The sequence below is a fragment of the Anas platyrhynchos genome, chromosome 1 (genome assembly GCF_047663525.1).
Source record: "Anas platyrhynchos isolate ZD024472 breed Pekin duck chromosome 1, IASCAAS_PekinDuck_T2T, whole genome shotgun sequence".
Taxonomy (NCBI): Eukaryota; Metazoa; Chordata; class Aves; order Anseriformes; family Anatidae; genus Anas; species Anas platyrhynchos.
The window spans coordinates 126,894,069-126,921,398 of record NC_092587.1 but is presented as its reverse complement, the minus strand read 5'-3'; the positions used below and the strand labels follow the sequence as shown (position 1 = coordinate 126,921,398).

General features: G+C 36.2%; 1 protein-coding gene across 2 annotated transcripts in view; it reads right to left on the bottom strand.

Moving 5' to 3' along the window:
• Positions 1-27,330, bottom strand: part of MAP3K15 (mitogen-activated protein kinase kinase kinase 15) — an 82,861-nt gene that overhangs the window by 16,347 nt on the left and 39,184 nt on the right. For both annotated transcript variants that reach the window (XM_027448310.3, XM_027448311.3), the window contains 11 exons: positions 26,420-26,526; positions 15,124-15,294; positions 13,980-14,092; positions 12,835-12,994; positions 12,061-12,211; positions 11,538-11,645; positions 10,178-10,227; positions 7,570-7,665; positions 5,875-5,962; positions 2,288-2,421; positions 1,442-1,569 (listed from right to left, as the gene is read on the bottom strand). In XM_027448310.3, the coding sequence (XP_027304111.3) occupies positions 1,442-1,569; positions 2,288-2,421; positions 5,875-5,962; positions 7,570-7,665; positions 10,178-10,227; positions 11,538-11,645; positions 12,061-12,211; positions 12,835-12,994; positions 13,980-14,092; positions 15,124-15,294; positions 26,420-26,526 (1,306 nt within the window). The remainder of the gene's footprint in view (positions 1-1,441; positions 1,570-2,287; positions 2,422-5,874; positions 5,963-7,569; positions 7,666-10,177; positions 10,228-11,537; positions 11,646-12,060; positions 12,212-12,834; positions 12,995-13,979; positions 14,093-15,123; positions 15,295-26,419; positions 26,527-27,330) is intronic.

Genomic DNA, 27,330 nt, shown 5'->3' with positions numbered 1-27,330 from the left:
ATGATTTAAGAAGAAAGTGTAGCAAGATAGCAAAACCCCAAGATTAATATTAAACATTTAAGGCCAGATTAAGCTTAATTTAAGCACTGACTTCTGAAAATATTTAAGACAGAGGAAAGAATGTTCCTCAAAACAACCAACTAATGGACAGTCAGAGTAAGAGACAGGTCATCTACAATTCCCCTACCTGTAACGTATCTAATCTTTTCTTAAATAAGTTTAATTGTGAAGCAAAATAAACAGTCTTTCTACATCTGTCCATATTAAACTAAGTGCAGCGGTCTACTTTGTGCCAGAAAAACTCAGATAAAGGGAATTTTAAGTCTACACCAACAGCTCTCTAAACTGAGGTTAGCTGAAAGAATCTTGCATAATCTGAACATCTGGTTTCTTTTTAAGACTGGTTGCAAAGTTCAAAATAACAGAATTGGTTCCATGATATCCTGACAATAGCAACTAATCACAGCACACTCCACTGTGCATATATTAATAGGGTGGGGAGAAAAAAGGTAGGTAAACAGCAACAGCTGATATTTTTAACAAGTGTAGAAAAACAAGTCTAAGTGTTGATTTAAGCTCATCGTATCAGCATGTCATACATGTCAAAGTGTCAAAGCTAAACAGGAAAAAAAATCAAAGCTTTTAGGTGAGAAGGTCACACGATTTCAAAAAACAACTTCCCATCCTGAATGCCCCAGATTAATTTATTTACACTTTGAACCTGGTGTTTGGATCTTCCATAGGAAACCTGCGGTTGTTTTTTTGTTTGTTTGTTTTGTTTGTTTTTTGTTTTCCCTGTTTTTCTTATTTCTGTTTTGATTTTGCAAATTACACTCTTACAAGAACTCATCTTGACATATGCTCAACATTGAACAGCAAATAGCAAAAGAGAGGTGGGAGAATAACCTAGGGAGGATATAGAGGGACTTCACATCTAAAAATGTAGAAAAGGCTTGTGGAACAAAACTGGAATTTATGATCAATGGAAGCATACCACTTTTTATCTCCAATTCGTCTAAGAAAAAGCAGTGTTTGGATGCAGCAGGTAGAAAATAATATTCAGTTTGCTCAATCAGAATTACTGCTCAACTGAAAGCTACCTTAAAAGTTCCATTTTTCATCTAGGTGTTCAGGCTAAAAGGAATGTACAGCTTAAATGCCACTATTTTATCACAGCGTATTGGACACCAAACATTAATTGACTTTTTTTTAACGACCCTTCTCTAGATTTTTAATATTACAGGAGGGGGAGAGGGTACTTGGACTTGTATGCTTCAAATCTCTGCTTTACATACAAAGAATGCCACTGGTAGTTAACATCTCAATAGAAAAGCCAATCACAGTGCACAAACCCATTAAGTGTACATTTTGCCTTCCACTAAGTTTAACATCCCAACTGTTTTTGGTTTCTTTGAGAGACTAAGCTCAGAATGATACAGACCTCCTGGCACCTGCTCCATAAAAATCTTAATGTAACCATCTTCTGAAACAGATCCAAGATACTGGACAATGTTCCGATGCTTTAAATATTTATGCAGTGCTATCTCTTCGTGAAGAGGTTGAGAATATCTGTTGAAAACAAATAATCAAAAAATAACACACACACACAAAACAAGGAGTAACTCATGATATGGGAAAAGGTTCTAGGCTATGGTTAAATGCTCTTTTGCAAACAATGGGTTTTAGGGGTATTGATCCAATTCTCAGTAAATTCGCAGTCTTCCATGACATTCAAAATGCAGTGTGACTGGCTGCCTACTGAGGAGTACAGAGGTAGATCTCAAAGGAACCCAGGAGGAGAAACATGCCCTCAAAGAATGTATTTACACATGCATCTCTTCTGCATCATTCTGTAGTACCATCTTTGCCTTGGTAACTCCTTTTATCCTTTTCCTCCTCCGTGAAAACAGTACAAATGAGATAAAACTGCAACTTTAAAAATGAATTATTTTTTTCTAGGATTTATGATTACATATATATATATAAATATAATGTATATATATATATATAATCTTATCAAACTATCATTTTTATACATAGATTATATATACATGTATATGTATATACAAATATATATACACACATTTATACATTCTTTTCTGAACAACTGAAAGTTGTCATTCTCACAAGGGTACTGTTGAGTACCAGGAGGAAATAAAAATTGCATGCTTGTTTACTGGGATATTATAAACTAACTACATAGAAATACTTGTTATGAAGAACAAAAATTTCAGCAAACTACAGCTTTGTTAGCAATGTGCATATATGGCAATTAGCTTGCTCTTACCTGCTGTCTCTCTCAGGTATTTCTTTGATGGCTATTCGGACCTGATTGCTAAGGTCTCTTCCAGCATAGACTATTCCATAAGTACCTTTTCCTAGAACTACCCTCTCACCATTCTCATCGTAATCGTATTCATACTGCAAGCAGAAAAGATAAACAAAGTAGTACACAAATTTTAATTAATAATGTAAGATTACAGAGAGCTTTAACAGTTATTTACTACTCTGAGTACAGTGCAGAGTAGTTACTGCAGTACAGTTGTAGGTTGCCCACCAGCCTGGTGCATTATACAGCTTTCAAAATTCCCATGTTACTTGCTCTATAAAACAATCTTCCCATACCAACTTCCAAATGCATTCACCCAAACAAGGAACACAGCTGTAAACAAAATTCAATGAAACAATGCTATCAAAAGACAGTTCAGATGTCCTATTTGAGAACTGCTGACAGAGCCCTCAGAACATGTAAATGTATGGAACATATGTATGAAATCTATGGTTAAAAAAATAAATAAAATTGACATTCTTATTATGTCAATTTGGATGGACACTGTTTTAAGACCCTATATACTCATTTGAGCTTAGCTACAGAAAAATTCATTTCTGACATTCCCCTAATTATGAAGTTTTCTCCTAAAGGAAAAAAAGACCAAAAAAATAAAATAAAATATGGCCCATCTCCCAAAAGGGTAATTAAATACTAGGGTTTCCACAGACTTTTTCTACCTTCCCAAGTCCAGAAGGATGACCCATATAGGAAAATTGCATATTATCTTCTGTGGCTCTATGTGAGTTCCCTATCCAGAAATCTTTTTAAATGGCCTATTGATATTTCTATCCATAAATACTTTTTCTGCTTCATGCAATAATACTATCACATACAGAAGGTAACTTTGAGATCTAATACCTTGAAGTGAAGGAAACACTTTTTTGCTGTGTGAGTGACAAAGAGGCTGTGGGATCTCCCTCCTCGGAGATCTTCAAAAGCCACCAGGAGATGGGCCTGGGCAGCCTGCTCTGGGTGTCCCTGCTTGGAGCAGGTGAGCCCAGAGGGCCCTGCCATCCTTAACCTTCATGTGATTCTGTGAAGCACCTTCCAAATCTGCTTTGCAGTACTGGTATTGCAATGTCCTTGAGTCACTGAAATTCCCTCTCTCTTCTCAGAAAACATGCTATGTTTCAGGCCACTACATGGAAGGAGCTGAAGAAAAACTGTCTGTCATTTATCCTAACAACATACTCTGCTCATTGGAACTAAAATTAAGTTAGCATAGCTTTAGCGCAGTTTCATTTTCCATGTTTCAGCACTTCATGGTTCATAACGTTATCTTGGTGTATGATAGGCACAACTGACCCAAAACACCATATGTAAAATTTGTCAAGTTCTTTGGTAGTAGCATATCCATCTTTCACAGCTATCATATGACATAAAACTGTGCAGAAAAAAGACAGCAGTCACATTGCAGAATTTAAGATTGACAGCAATCCTATCTGCAACAGACTAATCCAATGCCAACTCTATAATTACTGTAGAGAAGCCTATGTTCTCTAATCTGGGACATGATACATGAAAATTATTGAGATTCGTAGTTCAGTGCTAGTTGGCAGACATTTTAATAGACTATATACATTAGATGTCATTTGACATTTGCCTCCTCTCCAGCAGCCACAAAAAATTTGAACAAATCATTGCTCATTGCCAAAAGTCTGAGTATGTGAACAGCATTGGGGTACAGCAGGGACTCTGAAAGTGATAAGAACTTCTTCAATCTCAATATCCAGAAACAAATATCCTAAGGTAGAAAGAACTGCCAAACACACTCACCTTCCAAATCCTTTTTATTTGTAGAACTAAACTGAGTTGCTTTCAAAGAACACTGCAATGTAAAATATACATCCCCTCGGGACATTTTCACAGGAATTCTAAATGAAATCAGGTCTTCTTCCCCCAAATTGTGCTCAAGGTTATTTTTTCCCTTCCTCAAATACTAACAGATGTTTTAATAATGGTAAGAATTTCTGATTTATCTGTGCTTGTCAAGACCACCAAGAACATACAAAGCTGTATTTTCCATGTGGTATCTTTTTAAAGATCTCAGGTTGCAGAAAGGCATTAGGAGACTTAACAAACTAATCCTCCCCCGCATACCTTGATTTCTGTCATAATTTCCTGACCTAAGACAGTAAGAACAAGGTGATAATTCTGAAAACATCAAGACATATAAAATGATTCAGCTCAAGGATCTAAAATTTATTTCTCTAGTCATTTCTCCATATGTCATTGACTGATGCAGGATTGTCTCCTGCTGTGCATTCACAAGTGCTTTTCCCAGTTCAGTTTTTAAGACTCAAGCCATGGTGAACTCCCTTCCTCTGAGAAATTATTATATAGTTGAATAGACTGTGGTGTTTGGAGGCTTTCCCGCTATTAGCGAAGCTCACAACTATGTAATGTAAAATCTGCAGCTATAGATTATAGTCTTTCTGATCCTACATAATGTACATATCTGATCCACAGATGTATGTATCAAGATGGACTTAACAGATGTGCGTATCTTGTCCTTTTCACTTGAGAACTCTCTGATCATTATACATACATTTTAGTGCAAAAACTCTTCTTCTCCACAGTATGTAAATATATTCAACAGTACAGTAGAGGGCCATCTGGTTTCTTGATCCTCTTCTGAAGCCTCAGCTACTACAAACAGTTCACCATTGTAAAGGCTCTGAATTGTAAACAAAACACTATTGCTGGAATAGCAAAGTCAGAAAGATACCCAGCTCAAACAAACCACAGCAGGGCTTTTACACTTATCAGTTGGATTGACTTCATTTTCTTGACCGCAAATTAAAAGGTACAACCTACTTTTTCTGGTGGGTTTTCAGAGTTCAGTGCAAACAGAAGCACAGAGCAATTGCTGCTACAGAGGTAAACATCTGTATGGAGGTGAAAAGTTTGTCTTAGGAAGATTCACCTACCGTAACCTGAGCCTACCTAAGAGCTAACTAATCCTTTCCAAGTTTTTTTCTCTGTAATGATTATAAAGAAAGGCTACATCAGCTAGGTTCCTAGCATGTACGTTTCAGTGATGAATCAAAAGCACAATCTAATCCTAAATATCTCAAATCAGTGTGACACAAAAAGCCTGTCAAATGAACTTACCTGGAGTTGTAATAGTATCAGATATTAGCTAGAAAAAACAAAGTCCCTTTGCTAAATGTCTTCTTCCTTGAATTTATTTCGTTTTGTATCTTTTTTATCCACTTGAGCCACCTGATATAGATGATTCTTATCCATAGATTGTTTGCAGTGTAAATACAATATCAGTAACACACGTCTTCTGGGATTTATGGTTTACAGTGCTAATGTAGTTACATTCATTTAATTAAATTCTCATTTCATTAAAAACAAGTGGTTTTTTTTTCACATGAATGCAGCTCTTGTATATAAACAGTTTGTAAGAGTTGAAATTTCATATGTAATAAAGGAATTTAAATTTTATTTATTATTTTTCCAGTACGCCAATATGAAAGTACACAGGAACTGGAGAAAATGTCTCAAAGTTATTAGATCTTTTATTTTTGACATACCTCCAATGTGTCTCCATCTATTTCCCCTTCTAGCTCCAAAGTACTGCCAACTGCATCCGACAAAATTTCCTTCACCAACCCACAGAATCTAAAAGAGCAATAAATAGCACAGGATCAAAGAAAGATATCCTTTCAGGAAGAGATTAAACAGATTCTTCACAACGTGGGCTTTACGTACAAGCAAATAAACAAACTGAATAATGTATTCAGACATGGGCTTTTTTCATTATTTACTTTTGCCATACTTAAAATGAGGAAGAACATCAAGTACACTTTGAAAAGCTTAACTATTTATATAGTTATTTATATATTTATATAACTATTTATTTGATATACCAGAACCATTTTTTTTTTTTTATCGTAATTGCATATTAAAACCTTGGTACATCCAACAAATACTTTTGCTGTACACTTTCATGGAAGGTGCTTAATATGGCCTTGTCTTTACAAATGTAACTAGGGAAAAAGTTAAGATACTCAAAAATTAAGTATTGATTTTCACTGATTCAGTGCAGTAGTGCATTCATGACGTTACATTTGGTGGTTCTTTTTCTGGGTTGTGATGAGAATTCTATTACTTTCAGCTTAATTTAAATGTTCCCATGGACTTTGGTTGCAAGTATCATTCCATACTGTTTCTGAAAATCGGATTTGGTCATTCTAGACAGGCATCTAGAAAGACAACAACACAAAGCAAGTAACATTTTGAAAAACAGAATTTTAACTGATTTCATCTAGTTCTCTGGGATGGAAAACCTTAAGCACAAGACCACGTTTTCCTGTAGTCCCTTGTGTGAACTGCTAACTCTTGTTTTGTTTTCCAAATTCCATAACAAATGGTTAGAAATCATTAAAAGTGAACATTAGACATTCATTACACCTGTTTCATTGACTAACAGAGACACATTTCTGGGACAGACTCCTGCTGAGCACTTAAAAAGGCATAAAAAAAAGTGACAATGCTTCACAAACTGTGATGCCAAATTAACGAACAGGTAAAAATAATGTTGGTATTTCCTATCTTTTAAGCTCTGCACTCCATAGAGTTAATAATTTTCTTTAATCTTAATTTATTCTGTGTAATACATAATAATTATTGTAAGAAAAGTAAATATACAATCAATCCTCAAATACTGGGTATTAACAGATCGCTCCTACTTCATTCAGAAGGCCCATATGCCAAACATTAGTCCCCAGAAAGAATCCGGTTTGTAAAGATTTAGGTCTGAGAAATTCAGTTAGCATTCCTACTGTTCAGAGGCAATATAATGGTTATCAGAAAATATCTGAACGCATGGCAAACCATAACAGGTATCCATGACACAACACAAGCTCGAATTTCCAGTACATCTAGTTGTTCTTACCTAAATCAAACTGAACAGGCACATAAGGGAATCTAAATCAATGTAGTCCCTTAAGTGACATGGCCAAGAGACAGAAAAAATGGATAATAGCTATAAATCAGAATAAGCTATTTTAACTTAAACTGACCAGAACCAGCTGTAATGGGACATTGCTCTCATAATCTTATATATTACTGAATTTAGTTCATTGATTTTTAATCAAGAAAAATAAATTAAGAAAGTAAAAGAAAACAATTATTTTCTTGAGCAAAATTGTCAGCATTCATCCTTTACTAAACTAATTATATTCAGGACAGACTTTGCATGCAATACCCATACAAACGGAACTCACCTACTACATTGGTTTTCTGTAGAAAAGTAGATTTGAAAATCATCAGAGTTGTCATGGACATAAAGAAAACAACATCGTTCATCGAACTTGGAAATACTGTAAAAATTAACATTAAAAAAAGATTATTTTGGATGTAACCATTAGAAGAAACAGAGCAAGGAGAAAGTTTTTGTTTGCTTTTATTAAGAACTCTTAACAGACTTTTTTTTCATAGTTCATGACTTCAGAGAGGCTGTTTACAATTATATTTGTTTTCACTACATTTAGATACTGTGAGTTTATTTGTATATCCTAGAGTCTAAATTCCTACCCACAGTTTGCTGAAAAACTTAGCTACTGCTTATTTTGGTAAAATACTGATTTATCTGAAGTGTTTTCAGGTTTGTTTGTTGTTCTTCTCCCCTTCCATTTTTACACAGTTCCATCAGGTTTCTTGGTATTTTCCTATACCTCTATGGAAAGTGAATCACTTTGACACCAATCCAGCTATCAGGAAAGCTTTTCTTTTAAGCCTGACAAATATTTCATATTTTTATACTTCCATTACTCTTATAGTAAGACTGAACAGCAAAATACAGTGTAGCAGATCGTTCACATTATATATTCTTATGGCCTTAATGGTAAGAAACAAGTTGACCAATATTTACTCCAAACTGTAGCAATAATTCTGACAAAGTGATTATTTATTGCATATTGTGTCTTTCCAGTGTTATATCTAGCCCATCTAAATGCATTGAAGCTAAAAGTGAAGAGGCCATAAAACATAATATCAATATGAAAATAAATCTACGAATGAACCTCTTATAATTCCAAACACTTCAGTATCATTCTGCATAAATACCAAGTTATGATTGCTAAGGTACTGTCATTATTTTTGTGCATAAAATGAATAAAATAATTTGATTCTTTCCTGATCTGACTAATCAAACTCTTTCAGATCTTTCCCAACCTGTGTTAAGCCAGTTAAAATACATGACAATAGACTATAGTAAAGGTGCATAATGTTGTAAGACCAATTTGCTGTAGCATTGTTTGGGGCTACAATGACTTGTTCCAAAAAAATTTGAATTTTGCCAGAAGATTTTTTTTCAGAAATATTTTAAAATATACTATGTCATTCTGTAACTTGGTTCTGATCTAGCAGTTCCTAGTCTAGCAAGGCAGATTAGCACATACCTGACCTGAGAACTAAGTGGCAAAACAAGATGATCCTTCCATGAACAAATACAGGATAGACAAGACAGTAACTAAATACTTTATTATAAACAGTGTTATATGTGCAGTATGTAAGATGAACTGGGTAGCATAAATACAACATCAGGGTTTAGACAGAGTATAAGTTAATCAAAACCACAAACTTTTTTTTTTTACACTAAAATAAATGCAATTTCAAAATTATTACAATTGTAAGCTGTCATATACAAAGAAAACATTCAGATCCACTAAATATAAAAGGATTGCTTCTTTAAACTTTGTAATCCCCAGGAGAGATTAAGAATCAAAGCAAATGAATTGCTTGTCTCCCTTTAATGAGTAGCTATCTTTCTCAGACATGATTAATTTGTGTGATGTGTTGACTGAAGGTGATTAATGTGTTCCAGAAATGTTATGCTGAGTTATGCTCAGTCAGCTCCACAGTCTTTAATAATGGTAACTTCACATCCACTCACACTGCACTGCAGTAGCAAAATAAAACATCGCAAATAGCGAAGGTATGGTAGAACCTATGTCCAAATCCACAATTACAGGCTTTCATAGCAATTACCACTCACCATATTCAGATATCTTTCATTAAGCTAATTAGCTTAAGAATGGTATGCAAGTTCACAGAAGACAAACTTGGGACTTATTTAAATTTAAATATTTAAATTTAGGTGCTTATTGTCAAAACTTAAATTTAGGTGCTTATTGTCAAAACTGAGGCCAAGAAAAACTCTGCTTTGAGAACTACAGAACTCATTAAGTATGTAAATTTATGCTTGTACTTCAGTTATAAAGTTTTTCAAGCAGTTAAGCTTATGCACTTACATAAGTGGACCAAGCCAAGAGCTATTTATGTCCCTGGAAAGGACTGACCCACCAACACAGTGACTCACAAACTCGAGCAGAAGGCAAAGGCCCATCTTATGTTCCATGTGCTTAAAGTTACTCCGGTTCTAAGCTACAGCCTGAAAAATGCGGACAGAGAACAAGAACACCATAGACACAGCCAGGCTGTACAGGTAGGTTTCATTTTGTTTTCTCTCCTGATTCACTCTAATTTTTCTGCCAGCAAAGTAGCCCAACTTTGGAAAATGTATAAAAGCTTAGCTCAAGTTTAAAAAAGCAACTACGTAATTGAAAATAGGAACTCTACAAGAAACTACAGAGACACAAATTAGATGAGTATTCTTATGAGAAACATACAGCTCTGACTATGCATGGAAAGGCAAGCCCTTCTCTGTTGACATTTCAAGCCAGGCTGGACAGAAGAAACTTTTATACTAGGTAATCTCTGCAAAGCAGAGATTTAAGGCAGAATTCAGATTTCCCACTTAAGGAAAACATAAAACATACATTAAAAAAAAAAAAAAAAAAAAAAAAAAAACCTGTTTTCAGACATACCAACCTTATTCCCCTTATGGAAGAAGCTGTAAAATTCCATTCATGAATCTGTTTCTGTGAAGAACAAAGCCATATCAGATTAATACAGACACTGTTTAAACTTAATATTGAAAACAAAGTCATAGCATGGTGAGCAAAATAAGGTTTTTCTAGCATATCTCTTCCATTCTTTCTTCCTTCTTTCCTTTTTTCTTTCCTTCAACTCGCACATGAGATTGATATATAGGTCAGAGAAAGACCATATGTTGCTGTTTCACTTATTTGAAGAAAAATGAATACAAACAGTGCAGGATGAAAGTAAAGGGAAAGTTTCTCATGCAAAATTAAATTTGAATAACAAATCTTGAAGTACAATTTACCAAACATTATGTTTTGACTCAAACCATCATTTTTTCATGTAAAGCAGACTAAGACCTACTCTTATATAGTCTCAGAGGGAAAGAAAACTTCATGCTTCTTCCTAAAAGGTATTGAGCCAACAGGTGTGGCTCAGGTAGCATGCAAGGAGCAAAACAAAGGAAGGACAATTTATGCCTAGGAATATAGCCCTCCATAAATCTCCAGTTAGTAGCTGCATCATATTTAGCATCACCAAATATCAACCAAGAATTTGTTCCATAAAGCATAGTTTTGTCATGTTACATTCACTCAAAGCAGTAAGTAGTATGTTATTCTTGAAAAGACATTCACAGATCCTGGTAACTATATGATTGTCTGTTGCTCTAATATGCCTCTCTTCCACACTTTGTCTCTCTACATTTTTAGTCTATCTTCCACCTCCGTTGTTCTGACATTAAGGGGTGGTCAAATACTTTCCAATGTGAAACTGAAATTATTTCAAATTCTTAAGAGATTATACTGTTCATACTCTTTTCCTAATCTTGTAATCTCCAATAATCCACGACACCAAATATTTAATCACTTGACATTTATTTGTCCTAGGCTGCCATTTTTTTCTAGTTTCTAATATTATAACTGTAGAAACTTTAAAAATTCTAAAAAAGTCTTTAAAAAATCTACACAGTACTGGTCTTTAATTTTATCTAGCTTTGAGCTCCATTCCAATAAAAACACATGATTCTAATGAGAAATATGAGAAAAACAAATAACCCAAGCACTTCTAAGAGTCACAGTCAAGTGACTCAGGTCAAAAGCACCTGAGTTCTAATCCTAGTACTTCCCTTTTGTTTTCCTTGTGAAAAGTCAATTTTCACATTGACACAAGAAAGAAATTGAGACTTGTGTTTCTCAGAAACATAGCAGACTTTAAATGACTATAAAGCACTCCAAAAATCTACATGTGAAAAAGTGACTTAATCACAATGAATCAGAATACATGAAATGCATCTCCTGGTAGTTTTTACCATTTCAGTGGGAGAGACGTGCCACAAAGAAAGAGATCTTTCATCTGCTTCATTGTTGATTGAAACATATGCAGGCTGGTATACTTTAGTTGGTTCTATCACCAAAACCTGGAGAGAGAGAACATTTTTCCTTAATAAAACAGGAGCCAGTACACGACAGCATATTTAGAAACAAAACTAATGCTCTGGTATAGACAATGCATAATCACAAAGGCCTAAAAAATTTCCAGGGGGAAAGAAAAAGAGAAGGCAGGGCAGGAAAAGATTGTGTTCCTGTGTACAGCTAAACAGTATGATAATTATTTATGTTAGGAGACTTTGAAGTATTTCTTAGAATGATTTTAGGGTGCTGGGTTAAATGTTTTTTAAAAATGAAAGATTAACTGAATATAGGAGTTTTGTTCATGCAATGAAATAACAGACAGTTAAGCATGTAATTATTGTGTTTAGAGTCTTCCAATTCTGGTTATATCCTATCCAGAAACATAAGACAAAGAAAATTTGTTTGGACATAACATCTTACTGGAAATCTCAGTCCATTAGTTGTTTCTTTCGTTGCCTCAAAAATTATATCTAGCCAGAAAGTCAATCTTTCTTGTCTAGGAGAATGTTCTATGGTGAGTTTCTTGAAACGCTGAATTAACATCAGATTCTGAACTAATGATTTCAAGTACCTAGAATGTATTGAATTAGTGAGTTAACAGAGAGAAAACAGAATTTGACTAGATTCTAAGAACACTTAACTGGCTTACACAATGAAAAAAATTAATTTCAAATGTAATCCAAAGCAAAATTAAATGTACTCTAAAAGCTACCATGATGGAAATGTTTGTGCTGATTTTTACATATTTCTGGAAGAATAGCTAATTTAGTCTAGAACTTGAGTCATAAACTCATTTGGACATTCATGAACAACATCTTATTGCAAAAAGGTACAGTTACATGAGTAGTTACATGGTGGTTAGACAAGATATTATGAGCTAGAAGATGGCAGAGGACAGAACAACAGCTATCTAAACTGAAAAGAACTGTTTAACAAGGAACCATCACTAATTTCTAGGTTTTTTACTATAAAACACACTTGAATGGGATCTAAAACCAACAATGATAGTTAATTTCTTACAATTTCCCTTCCTCATACTTTCTTTCCCAGAATAAAAGAACAGAGTATGAAGTCAGAGTTACAAAAAATTCGAGATGGAAAAATCCAATTAAGTTATCCAAGTGTCTACAAAACGGTTTTACTTTCTGGATTTCCCAGAGCTGGGTACTTGTGCTATAGCCTTCTACTACATACCATACTGGAGGTTTCAGCTTAAAAAGTTTCTCTGCTGCTTGTACTGCTTTACTAACATCGTTAGCCAGCATGCTCACACTGAAGAACTGTCCCACGTCCCAGTAATTGTTCATTTTTTCTAGGCTTCCTTTTCTTCCCAGTAAGCTGTTTAGTCGTACACCTGTAAAATTTCAATTGAAACATTTTCTATCAGTAAAATACTGATAAATCTATCAGCAAAAGTCTAATAAGACTTCAGCAATAGTGATAAAAATAGTGATTGGTGATTCAGCATTAATGATAAAAACAAAGAGGTACAAGGGTCCACCACACAATATTGCTCAATACAGAGGCTAAAACAGAAAATAACAATCCCAATATGGTTCAAACAGCCAGAACTCCCACCACATGTGGTGCTGAAATATCTTTTGTGCTGTTGTATTGGGTTTACATGGCAAGGTTTTGGTAGCAGGGGTTCTGCAGGGGTGGCCTCTGTGAAGAGTCCAGCAGCTGCACCACGTCAGATAAGGGCCAGTTTCAGCCAGCTCCAGAAGAGACCTGGCTCTGCTGAGCTGAACCAGTAAGTGATATTGGTTGTGCCTCTGGGAGAGCAGAATTCAGAAAACGAAAAGCAAAAATAATACTGTGGCACAACAGCAGCTGGGAGAGATGAGTGAGAAGCAGCCCTGCGGCCCCCAGGTGAGTGCAGCAGGAGGGCAGGAGGTGCTCCAGGCAGGCAGCAGCAGTTCCCCTGCGGGCTGTGCAGGAAGAGGCCCCCGGTGGGGCAGGCTGTCCCCCTGCAGCCCATGGGTCCCACAGGGAGCAGATCTCCACGCTGCAGCTCCCCCTGTGGAGGAGCCCCCGGTGCAGCAGGTGGATGTGGCCTGGAGGAGGCTGTGGCCCACGGAGAGCCCCATGGATGGAGGGGAAGGTCTTTGTAGTTTGCTTTTAGTTTCTCACTGGTCTTGCTTTTCAGTAATAGGTAATAAATTACATTAAACTCCATATGTTGAGACTGTTCTATCCATGATTATAATTATGGAGTAATCTCCCTGTCCACATCTCAACCCTTGAGCCCTTTTCATTGTATTTTCTATAAACATTTTGTTTTCTGCATAAAGAGAGGGTCAGAAAATATGTCTGTTGCAGTGTGTTTGAATGCCTACCTATTTTTCTCAGTTCCATTGAGCTTTCAAATTGTTGTCCTGCAACAAGTAGCAAAACTGCAAGGTTAATTCCAGAATACAGAGTTGACTGGAGTTCAAATCCTTTGCGATACCTGCAGAGAAAAGTCAGAGCTCACATCTCACTGCACAAGAGAACAGAAATAGCGCAAAGTTTTGGTATCTCTTTTAAGCTATTAATTTACTGGAAGGACTTTATGGCTAGTTAGTTCCTATGACACCTTAAAAAGAGCACTTGGAATAAAGCAGCTCTTTGTCTTAAGTGAGAAAGAAAAACTTGCTTAGTATTATGACCTGCCATCTTCTGTAATTTTGCGAAAATAAAACTTAAACTGGTTACTGCAAAATTCTTAAATGCAATAGAACGCAATTTCTATTCATATGAGAAAAGCAATAAAAGTGTTAGTTCAAGTTTTACAAAAAGGCTCCTAGACCTTTGTTTTAAAGCTTTATATTCATTAGAAGTAACTGAGATACAACTGACAAAGGCTGACTACATGCCACTAGGTGATGTAGCATCAAGAGATTGATCTGAAGTCTGTAAATTCACCACCACCCATCCACGTTGCACTAATCACATTGAGGTGATTTGGGGGAAAAATGAGAGAAACAGAGACAGACAGATATTTTTACAATTACAATTCAAACCCACATTGCTCATTTTTTTGTACTCAGCAGTAGCTTGTATGATTATATAAACAAACACACATAAACAGTATGATAGTGAGAGCACGTCTTAAGAAAATTCATAATGTAGTTCATCAATATTGTTCCTTATACACAGGTAGATCTTTGCATTTCCTAGGGCTCCAAGGTGGAAACCATCCTTGCACAGAGGACCAGTGTAAGTCCCATGACCTCACTTGCACTTCATTTTGGCCTTGAAGCAGATTAATTGTCTATTTTTTCTAGAAAACAGTGGGTGTATCACTCTATATTCATAATAGTCTACAAAGAGAAGCAAGGAAATGTATCCAAATATCTGGTGCTTAGTAAATCATTTACTCAAATTGGGCTATTAAAAACAAGGAAACAAAGAACATTTGAATTTCTAATTCATACAGCTTTTCATAACCATAAAAGTCTGAAGAAGTTTTTAAACACATATATATTTTTTTTCTGTTACCATTCAATGGCATGATCTCGACTATTGGTATCTTTACAGTCAGAATCGAGAAACATATCCTTGTAGATCCTCCCACATAAGCAAAACATATCTGGAGCAGGGTGATCACATGTCTGCAGGACTTGAAGCATGACTTGCAGTGCCTTCTCCCTGTCACCCGCATTATTTCTTCTGAAATCAAATACAAAGAATAAAATAAATGAGTTCAGATCTGAAACAGCAACTGCAAGGTAATACAATAATATTATCCCCGTCTATCTTATAAGCACATCCATCATTGCTATATAAAGATTTTACTTTATTTACACTGATATATGAGTGTTGGTTCGTTGATAAAAACAAATGTATTATTTTTTCATGGGACACTACTTCTAGCTCAGCTAAGAACTGATTTAAGCTCAGAATTCCTCTGTGAGAAAAAGTGTCATCTCACTTGATTCTTCCCTGTGTAAGTAGGCAGACTCCGCTGATATTCCAGTAAGAAACAATGTTTGTTTAAGTGATTGTTTCTGAAAATGCTGATGATTTGCAGAAGTCTGGCTAATAGCTCACTGAGCTGTGAGTGGGATTTGTATTCTTGAATCCAGAGGATCCAGAATCAGTATTTGACAATACTGACCGAGTACAGGAGAAGCCAGGTGAATTCCACTTCAGACAAAAGAGTGGTAGAGATTAATATGAGGACTTAGAACTACAAGAAAAAGGGCAAAATGTATTTGTATTTTTTTCTTAAATAAAATTCTTCCGTTTGGAGAAAAAATGGAAAAAAAACAGCTGTCATAAAGCTTGTATGTGGTCAAATATATATCAATCTCACGAGTAAGAAAAAAACAGTGATTAAATATATCTTCAGTTCCTTATTATTATTGAACAGAACACAATAATTTTTACCTCACTTTACCCTGCTGGTTTTGTAAGTTTAGAATTTACTTTTTACTGCAAAATGTCACTTAGAACAAACCAAAATGTTTATTTCCAAGTGTAAAGCAAACACAGCTTCAGAGCTTAATAGCCTCTCCAAGACATTTTTTAATCACTCAAGAGATTTAAAATATTTACAAACCCCCTTTCAGAGCAGTTTACAATTTCCTGATCCCTACCTAGGTATCCAGGAACAGGCTTACAAGTACTATGATTACTTTGTCAGCAGTATCAGTAGGAGATAACAGTTTCGTGTGAATCTAGTATTTGCAGACCCTGAAAGGATTAATATGTTCTGTAAAATGGCTCAGTTTCTTAGGTAACCAGCTGATATAACAAAACCAATAACCACACATCTGCAGGAAAACAACAACAATAAAAACAGGCTGCTGTGCACGTTAGGTGATGGAGAACATTTAATAAGATTAAAGAGATTTGTAGCTACCTGTGCAGGCTTTATCCTGCCGTTAGTGTCAGAGGCGTAGAGTAAACTTTCACAGCAAGGACTTGCATATTTTTGGAGCATTATTTTCTTCAGATCAACTGTTGTTCTGAAATTAATACTGGTCTTCTCTAATGAGCACACAAGGAGAAATTTGGTATCTTCTTTTAGTTTTACATGAAATGAAATTTAGAAGTGTGGGGGTAAAATCCATGGCATTCGTCAAAAGCTTTATACAAACCTCTTCTGAACTAACCAGAGCCTCCGAGCCAGATATCATTGTTGTTAAGATGAACAGAGAAAACGGGGTAAATGAAGTTTAGAACAAAATTGGGCCCTAAAATGCAATTCCAACAGTTCCTAATAAGCACGTGCATAACAATCACAGAATTTGTCATGTGCTCAAGCCTTTGCTGAAAAAGCAAGAAATGCATGAGTACCTAACTTACAGCACTTTCATGTGAAAAAAATGACTGCTTCCAAGACAAGACAAATGGACTCAACTCTGTCCTGTGCGAAATCAGTTTAAATTAACAAAATTAAGATGTGTTTTGTATTGGTTGAAACAATTTTAAAGAAAAAAAAAAAACACAACACATAAAGCAAGACGGCTTAAAATAAGACAGTACACAGATTAACTCTTTTGGACATCAAAGGATGATATACCTTTGACAACCTGTACACACTGAAAAAAAGTACGAGGAGCATTTCACAAGACCAAGACATAAAGAAACAGTGTATTAGAGACCTCAAAATTAAAGGCTCTTTTTTCATAGTAGGGAATGCTGTGATTTATTTGGTTCATATAAGGTAAAAAGCAAATCTTCATTAAAAATATATTGTTCAGTGCTAAATTTCATTTATTTTAAACAAGTATACACTAATCTAAGACAGGATATTATTAAACAAAAATCAGTTTAGACACTTTTGTATAAATGGTATTTTTCATTGCAGCATATTGATGACTCTTGGGCATCATAAACCCAATTACAAAAATCTACAAATTTAGGAACAGTTATAAACCTCTAAAGCAATCCCCAAAAGAGAGGACTAACAAAGAAAAAATAAAATACAGTTAAATAAAATACAAATAAAATAAAATAAAATATTACATATTTTAGGCTATAAGCAACTTCTATATGTCAACGTGAAAATAGACTGTTTTATAACATACAGTTACATGCATGGCCAAGACAAATTTTCACCTCTTATTTCATACCCCACACTTTAGTATCTGCATGTTTGACAGTTTATAATTTGCTTTAATGTGTCTTGAAAACAGGCCTGTAATGCTATCAATGCAGTATAAGACATTACCGTATGTCCTCAAGGCTGTAGCACTAGCATCTATTTTATTTGCCCAATATCCATTAGGTGAGCTTCCCCTGCCTCCTCAATCCCCACGTAGAACTGTAGCAGAGCGAATCACAGAAATGCAGGTTGGAAGTGGCATTTGAAGGTCATCTAATAGAATCTCCTGCTCAGAGCAGGACCATCTCCCAACAACAGATTTTTCTGAAGAGCTGAATCTTTGTATTGAGTTTACATGGCAAGGTTTAGTTAGCAGGGGGCTGCAGGGGTGGCCTCTGTGAGAAGAGCCCAGCAGCTGCCCCATGATAGATAAGGGCCAGTTTCAGATGGCTCCAAAGGGACCTGCCTCTGCCCAAAGCCAAACCAATAAGCCATGTTGTGCAGGAGGGCAGGAGGTGCTCCAGGCAGGCAGCAGCAGTTCCCCTGCAGCCTGTGGAGAGGCCCCTGGTGGAGCAGGCTGTCCCCCTGCAGCCCATGGGTCCCACATGGAGCAGATCTCCACACTGCAGCTCCCCCATGGGTGGAGGAGCCCCCGGTGGAGCAGGTGGATGTGGCCTGGAGGAGGCTGCGGCCCATGGAGAGCCCCCGCAGGAACAGGCCCCGGGCCGGAGCTGCAGCCCGTGGAGAGGAGCCCCCGCAGGAGCAGGGGGTCTGGGGGGAGCTGCCGCCCACCCGTGGGGGACCCGTGCTGGAGCAGTTTGCTCCTGGGGGATGGACCCCGTGGTACGGAGCCGTGTGGGAGCAGTGCTTGAAGAGCTGCTGCCTGTGGGCAGCCCCCACAGGCTCAGCTGGGGAAGGACGGCATCCATGGGAGGGACCCCATGGGGAGCAGGGGCAGGGAGGGACCATGAAGGAGCAGCAGAGACGAAGCATTAGGTACTGACCACAGACCCCAACTCCTTGGTTACAGGCCAGCTTGTACTGATGTACGTGTGTTCCTCATGGTATGACACACACCAGTCACTTTGAAGACTAATTTGAAAGGCATTTTTCATTGGCAGTCTTCAGCATACAATTTATTAGCCTCTTCATGTCTGGGATATGATACAACTTAAACAACTTTGCATATATACATGCAGTGAAGTCCTAAAGGTGCCCAGGGATGTGCTCCTGCTCTCTCCTTATATCATACACACAGCATCTTTCTTAGCTATTGGTATTTATGGTATCTGAGCCACTAAGTTTCAGATTAAAAACTCATGAACTGCTAACAGCACCAGAAACACTCCCTCTGGAAATCAGTCCTGGCCCCACTCCTCACCTGCATGATTCTCTAGGCCTCTCCTGCTGGAAGCTCAAAAATAATTTGTTGGGGGTTGCTTTAGTGTGTTCAAGTTTTCTCTGCTTTTGTACTAATGGAAAAAGGTTATGAAAGCAGCAATCATTCATAATTCACAGAAAACTGAATCTTTATAGAAATCTATCCTCCTTCTTCTTTCCCAAATTTACTTGATAAACAGAAAATTTACTGCCGCTGTCTCAGAAAGTCACTGAGCCACAAATTGGTGGACGTGGTAGGAGTATCTGGGGAGATTTTATCACTATACATTTTCTGTCTCCATATGCTTCCCTAGATATCTGCTACTGACCACTGTCAGATGCGAATCTAAGCTAGAAAGAAATACACCCTGAGAGATTATGGCCGCCCTAATGCTGTTTCTCTCCCCTCACTTGCAAACATCATCTCAAAATCATATTGACATCAGTGTTTTACCTGGAACAATGCTGCCTTTTGACAACAAGCAAACTCTTTTTTCACCTTATCTGTCATTTTATAGCTTCACATTTCTTTCATCTCCCTCAAATCCATTATCTTCTGTAAATTCTCTCTCCATTGTAGTCATTACTATGAGTCCTTACTTCAAATATCCCTAAAATAAAATTAGTTCATGTTTCATAGTTTTTCATGGTTTTACCAGCTTTAAAAGAGCCAGAACTACACTCAGTGAACAAAGTCTTTGTCCAATTAAGTTAACAGGAAGAGCAAGGATTTTGCTAGGACAAGAATTAGCTTGCATTGCAAGTACCAGGTAATAGAATGCTCTTTTTTTCTTTTTTTTTCTTCACTTTTTTGTTCACATCTTCTCCTGTATGGCTTGTTTCCATCTGTCTAGCTGGAGACTAGTATACACTACAGAAGACCTTATATCAGTGAACAATATTTTGTTCAATGGAATGCAGCTTTAGTTTCCTTTATATGTCATTTTTCCTTATTGATTTACCTTCTCTTATTGGTTTAAGCAAGCAGATTTATTGAAGAGCAATGTGCAGGAGAACAAACAAAACCATAACAAACATGTTCCTGAAAACCTTTCCCACACAGCATTACATTCAAAAACAGTAACCTTTTTTTTTTTTTTCCACTGCATTCATATCTGGATCTTGATTATCTTGTGATTTCAGTCTTGAAGCAGCTGGTTTACAGCATGCATTGCCATTAAAACACCTGATCTCACTGTCACATACCAGAGACAATGTGAATGAGACAACTTCATGTTAGTATAAACACTACTATTCAAAAAATAACTGGTCTTTATAGACAACAGTGTGTGCATTTATTATCCTATATAAGTTTGCTTACAGTAATATGCAATTGATATTAAAATGTGTATTTTGAGTTTTCTTACACAAAAATAAGACCCTGAGTTAGCTATAGATATCACAGTGACTGTATAGCAGATGAACTGAGCTGCTAATAATCGTATAGAAATCTACAGCAAAAAATAATTCAAAAAAATCATAATTTTTGAGAATTGCAATAACTACTTTTATTAGAGTTATTGCACATAACCTTTACTTTAAAAGGTAATAATAAGTAATTTGTGAGTTAAGACATTTCACTGAGGATGCAATTTGATTGCAGAACCAATTTGATTGAAGAACATTTGATATTCACAAAAGTGAATGAGGAAACAAGACCCCAAATTAAGCTTTGAGATTAGAACTAAATTTGCAGGTCTTCAGATAGCCGTGACAATGAAAAAATAGCAATTTTTTTTTGCTCATGTACACTTCAGATGTTTCATGCAAGCCTCTTATATAAAATGAAGAACCCCATGATGTGATTTTTCTAATCTGAGTCATCAGAGAACAGAATTACATTTCAAATAACCCAGTGCATTTCAATAGGAATAATTTCCTATAGCTACTATTACTCACAATTACTAGTGATTTTCTACTTGCACTCTGTTAATCCCTTCACTTGGTAATTGCTTTTTGTGTGTGTGTATTGTTAAAACACAGCATGCCGAGTTAAATAACAGCAACTGCAGATGACCTCGTCTTTAATAAGTGAAGACAGAACTGCCTTGGAAAGAGACCAAAGTCTTCACAGCTCTGGCTTCATGCCTGGTCCGGTCTGAAAGTAGCCAGAATATATTCTGTTTTGAACAAAATTTGACATAACCTTTGCCTCTTTGCAAGCTTTCAGAATTTGAAACTGTGTAACATCTGGTAACTCCAGTTTTGGTAAATAAGGGCAACTGAAAGGTATTCATTCAAACTTAAGTATGCGGCAAAAACTTTGCTATGCAGAGCTAAATTACTGAAGTAGATCCTACGCAAACATCCAGTTGACATCCACCTTAGCATTTGAATTAGCTATAAACATCTGTACTTCGTCTACTATATGTATATATATACACACACACACTACATCAGCAGGAAATAAAACTATGAAGAACAAACTAGCATCCTTTTTCATTACTCTCCTAACCTGATTACAAACAAAACAAATAAAATTCATAGAAATGGATTGTAAAGCTTTCCCATTCCATTGACTTTGGTCATGATTTGTTCTGCTCACGTGACTTGCTTCAATGCTTTTTAGATAATTTGAGGCAATATGAAGTACAGAACAAGAAATGGTTCATTTTACTCCTAAATGATTAAATAGAAGGTATTGTATAACTTTTCTTTAGAATGTGTTGTCACAGTACTTGTTTTTGATGAAAGAATGGTGGAAAACAATAGTAGGCTTTAAAAAAAAAAATTAAAACAGCAATAAAAATACCTTTAAAATCCTTTTTTCATCACTTGCCCCCCCCCAATAAAAAGCAAAAATTTAACTGTTGCTTATGATCAATTCACATGATACTTTAAAACATTGAAATACAAAAGGCATAAATATATGCATGCAATATTAGAAACTAAATCAAATCAATTTACATGCTCATTTCCCTGGAGAAGAAACTTGTTAAAAAAAATGGGGCAGAGGGGAGGAAAAATCTGAATTCACACATTCAGATTTTCTAAAACATCAAAATGAAGGTGAAAGCTTCCATCATGCTTTTTTCTTTAAAAGAAAAATCTCCTTGTAGATATCTCCAAGCTGAGAATCTTTACTTAGTGGACTTCATGCATCTTTGTGTTAGTTCCACATCTGTAAAGTAACACTATTGTTCTATTTCTGCATGATGTGGTGATGAATAACTCAGCTATTGCAACAACAAGTATGAAAGGACCCACAAGGAACTTAATGATATTCCATGTGTGGGGTGGAGAACTGTGATGTATAATAAAAATGCATTTATTATACAGTACAGGCACATCCTTGATAAGCAGAACATCACAAAATATTGAAATACTGACCAGTTGACCTCCAGCTACATGCACCAGGGAAAGCTCTAAATGGAAAAATCAGCCTTCAACTAGACACCAATTTAAAACAGAGAAATTAAAATGGAAACAATCCAGAAATTTCTTAGCTTTCAAGGATCTTGCAATATGAGAACATCCTTTCACAGCAGCTCATACAACTCACCTACTTACATTATGCTTGCCTCCCAGGCAAGGTACACTCATGGACTGAAGCAAAGAGCCATCTACCTCTGAAACAGCCGCAGACAGCCCTCAATGACACACTGTCTTACTTCATCCCAAAGTTGTGAATACAAATATTGAAAATATTCATGTTGCACGTTTGGGCTGAACTTAAACTTGAAGATGTGTCCCATCTTATGCCTAAGGTAAGATACAGTCAGAACTAAATCTTATCTGTGAGACAAAAAGAACAATGTTTTATCCCAACCCACATCTGCATTGACAAGAGCACTCTCTACTTCTGTGTGGAGTCAAAATTAATTAGCTTAAAACACTTCAGAGGAACAACCTTCTGCTCCCTAGAGCTTCTAAACAAGCAGTCAGGAGGGTGATTTGGAAAAAGTCTTGGAAATGTGCTCAATCCCATCATTGCAAATGCCCATTACCAGCCTGAAAGTTATTATTAGTCATTAGACATGACAAATTTAAGGTGCTCTCAGTGCTCCGAGATGGAAATCTGGGAGGAAGATATTGATCTGGAAGAGAGGCTGTGCTTATTAACATGCTATGTGAATCAGGGTACCAGAAACATACATGCAGCTGTCTGCTTCTCTAAGTGCTGCATTGCCCTGCAGAGTACTCTGCAGGCAGGCCCAGGCTTGCTTCACTCACAATCCAAGCCAGGTCCGACCCAGGCTGTCTCTGAACCAGAAGACATGCAGCTAGGCTGGAATGGTGCCCAGTCTGAAGCCATACACCCTGTCCCTTCCCTTAAAACACGGCTTGTTAACTTGGATCCAGAACCACACACAGTCGTGGTTCAGATTGAGCTTGTGCCCAATGAATGTACCAGCGACAGCCCACAGCCCTCAGAAGCGATCCCTTACCCCTTGCCTGCCACATTGCTAGCTCTCTGCAGCACTTGAACAGCACTGTCTTGAAAACACCGAGTGCAATTAATTGCCAACAGAACTCAGTTACAGATGCCAAGAGGAAATAAATGAACAACTTTCTCTGTTGTTTGTGATCGCAGTTCCGGCACGCTTTCATAATAAAATTAAGCAAACATTAACTTCAGCAGGCTGTGATATTCTTGCAACTACTAATTGTTTTGCTTTTGATGTATTTTGTCTCTGCTGAGCTCAATTAGTGATACTAAGCAACATCTAGACTGCTCCGTACACTAACATTAATAGAATCTTAAATGAACACATTGTTCTGTATTTTTATAAACAGATTCTAATAAAACATCATTAAAATTATTTTAAAAAAAAAAGTGGTTCAAAAATCCCAAAGATGATGCTAAAAGCAAAACCCTCGGGGACATTTTTAGCTTAAGTAGACTTGTTCTGAAAATGTTCAAGTCCTAAACTCTGGACTTTGGTCCTGCACTTTGATCTAAGAAGGCAAAAACTTCCGTAGAAGGGAAATTCTGCAGTCTTACTAGTGGAAAACTGGTCGTTCATTTCTGAAAAAAAGTTCCATAGCAATACTTAAATTGTTCCCGTAACAGAAGTGGAGTCGTGCTGGTTCAGGCTAATGATGAATTTAATGAAATCTGCCGATGGGGAAAGCAGGTGTGTGAGCAAATCCATTTTGTCTTGTCTTACAAGGACTCTATTGGCAATGCTGAAACAACACAGAAGATGTAATGGCCTGAGGGTCACGTGCTGCTCAATATACAAAGAATTTGAAGACAAAGAGGACAAGAGAATGTGCCAGTTTTATTAAAACTTCATCACTTACATGTGCATAATAACTGTGGTCTGATCAAACCAGGATATTTTCCTAAGGACAAGGCATGATCCTGACCCCAACATCTTGAGTCATATTCACAAAATAATGAAAAGTTGGAATATTAATAAATAAATAAATAAATAAAAACAAAGATAGGGCCAAATCCTTTTTGTTGAAACCACTTCAAGAAAGCAGCATGATATCTTAAGGAAATGTGAATTTCAGAAGCTTTCAGAGATCAAGCCTGCAGTTTTTAGGGATTGGAGGGAAAAAGGTGGAAAATCATACCATAAAATGATAACTGTACATACAGGAAGCAAATTGCGACATGGTTTAAAGTGTATATCATCATAAGAAGCAGCAAAACACTGGTTCCTACTTTAAAATACTGTCTTATGTTGTACATAAAAATTTTATACCAAAAGTCTATTTTCTCTTATTTTTAGGCAGCCAAATGAAAAAAGTATCTTTCACTAGATGTGATAAATACCAGAGCAAGCTGCAAAATTCCATCTTCATGTATTCAGATCTAAATTTTATGAAAGATATACTTCAGGAAAAGAAGTTAACAGACTCAGTAAAAAGTTAATCAGCTAAGATTTAATAGTACACGATATCAGGAGTAGAGGAGAATCAAGACAACCAGTGTTTGCTTCCAGTCTTAAAACAAACAACAACACAAAAAAAAATATATGTAACGAGTTATGTGTAAGAATTATACTAATATATTTGATGTCAGGAACTAAATATTAATAATTTTTCCTTCTCCTTATCAAAAAGGCTTTGTCATCTTTCAGGTTTGGGTTAGGGTTCCAAACATGGGTCAAGTTATCCTTTTCTTTGAGAAATTTGGGCATTGTCAGGTATCTGATGAATTTCCTATCACTGACATACTCCCCGTTGTAATCAATTCACATTTCAGAACTGTTTTCTTTTTCTTTTTATATACAAAAGCATTTTAAGTAGGTTTTACTCCAGCCTTCAAAGAAATCTCTATAGCTAGTTGTCATAAAAGCACAGACATTAGAATTATGCACAGCATCAGTCCCACCTATGCTGTATGCTCTAAATGCTCTGTATTACTACTGCATTCTTCAAGGATCATTTAAGACTTTGCTTGCATCACTCAGCCTGTTAACAAACCACCAAATCCTTTTCAAAAATCACTTCCTTCTATGAACTTTTCAACTGGCTAGTACTGCATTCTTTGTTCATTTGTATGACCTTGCATATAGCGGCATGCAAATGAGCTTCTTTTTGCAGTGAACACATAATATAAAATGCTGTTTGAAGATTGTTTCTTGGCACGGAAATGAAGAAGCAATATCTGGTATTTTTCTGAGCAATGTTTCTGTATTTACTCCTTAGTTTGATGAAACTGGCAAATGGTATTATCGCAGTAATGGTAAATGGCAGACTTATTCCAACTTCCTAAAAAAATGCCACAAGAAAAAAAAAATCTGGTGGGGATTCCCCATCAACAACTGTTCTCCTAGTTCTGTAACTAAATACTTAATCCCTCTGGTGTTTTAATCCCATCCTTATGTGGCCTTTTTTATTTTTCCCTTTTCTTTAAGTTTGATTGCAGGTCACAACTTTTAACAACATCCAAATTGCATCTAAGCAGTTACTTTCATTATTACATCTAATCTCATTTGTATAATATCTACTTTCCGATACAATCGTCATACAAATTGATTAGAAATGAAGCAAATATCATACATAGGCACTACAGAAAGCTGTAGCTATCTAGAAGAGTTCAATAATATATTGTTGTGCTTCTTAATCTAGGAGAGCTAACTCAGCAAAGAGCCTGGAGTTGCAGATTGCCTTTCAAGCTTTCAAGGAAGCTGCATCATGAACAGACCAAGCACTACTTGCTACCTCTGACTCTGATAACTCACCAATAACTCTATTATGCTAAACTTTTCCAGATGTTCAGAATAATCAGTGACTCAGAATAAACAATCTCAGCCTGGCCAAGAACCCGCTGGTATCAGTGGAGTTTTTCACTATTACTCTGGTGGCCTTTGGAACAGATGTTATTGTCTGAACTATACATTTAAATATAAACTCGTGGAACAACAGCAATATAATGAAACATCCTCAAAAAATTATCCTTACCGATTCAGTGCAAAAGCATAATGAAATTTAATGTTGTGTTGATCAGCCAGATCACAGGTAGGAAGCATTTCAAGTGTTTCTACCAGCTTCACCATAGCATCATAGTCCTAGCAGGAATTCAAATAAATAAAATAAATAAATAAAAATGAAAGAAAAAAAGAAGCTGAAGAATACCTCCATCAGAGGAAAGCATCACTACACTAACACATCGTGACTAGAGAATATCTCAGGTGGACTGTTCCTAAAAAAGTCAGTTACAGCTACAAACTGTGTAAAAAATAAACAGGGACTTTGCTATCCACGTCAGCCCTTGTTTCTTCTATTCAATGGCACATATACATTGCTGAAGAGGCCAGTTTACTGAGATCATAGATGGCCTCACACTACTTCATCTGTTTGTTCAATATGTATTTGAAGATGATTGTATTTGTCAAAGGAGACCTTTCAAAAGAAAGAAAATGCTCACCAGAGATGATCAAAATGAAGTTGGATAAAGGGCTGCGTGAAAATACATGTCTCAGAATGGAAAGTTGGGTAACAAAGGGCAACCCACAGCTCTCATGACTTATTTATACTTACCAAATATCCAACTTAGCTTCTAAGACAGATAGAAAACATTTCTGTTTAATGGTTTGAAGTATATTTTAAAAGTGATATCAAATACACAGATTAACTGTGTTTTAGCAAAAGTAGAACTTATTTAAAAACAAAATCAAGAAAAGGTGCACTTACATTTAAAAAATAAATTAAGATTTCTTTGAATGATAATTCTCAACTTGGGCACCTCTAACCAAAACAGTGGTCAAAACAAATGTCTTTTCTTATTCTCTGAATTTATTTGACCTTGGGGGCAGAGGAATAAGGGGAGGGAACGGAAGAGCAAACATTTTGCCTTTTTTTTTTTTTTTTTT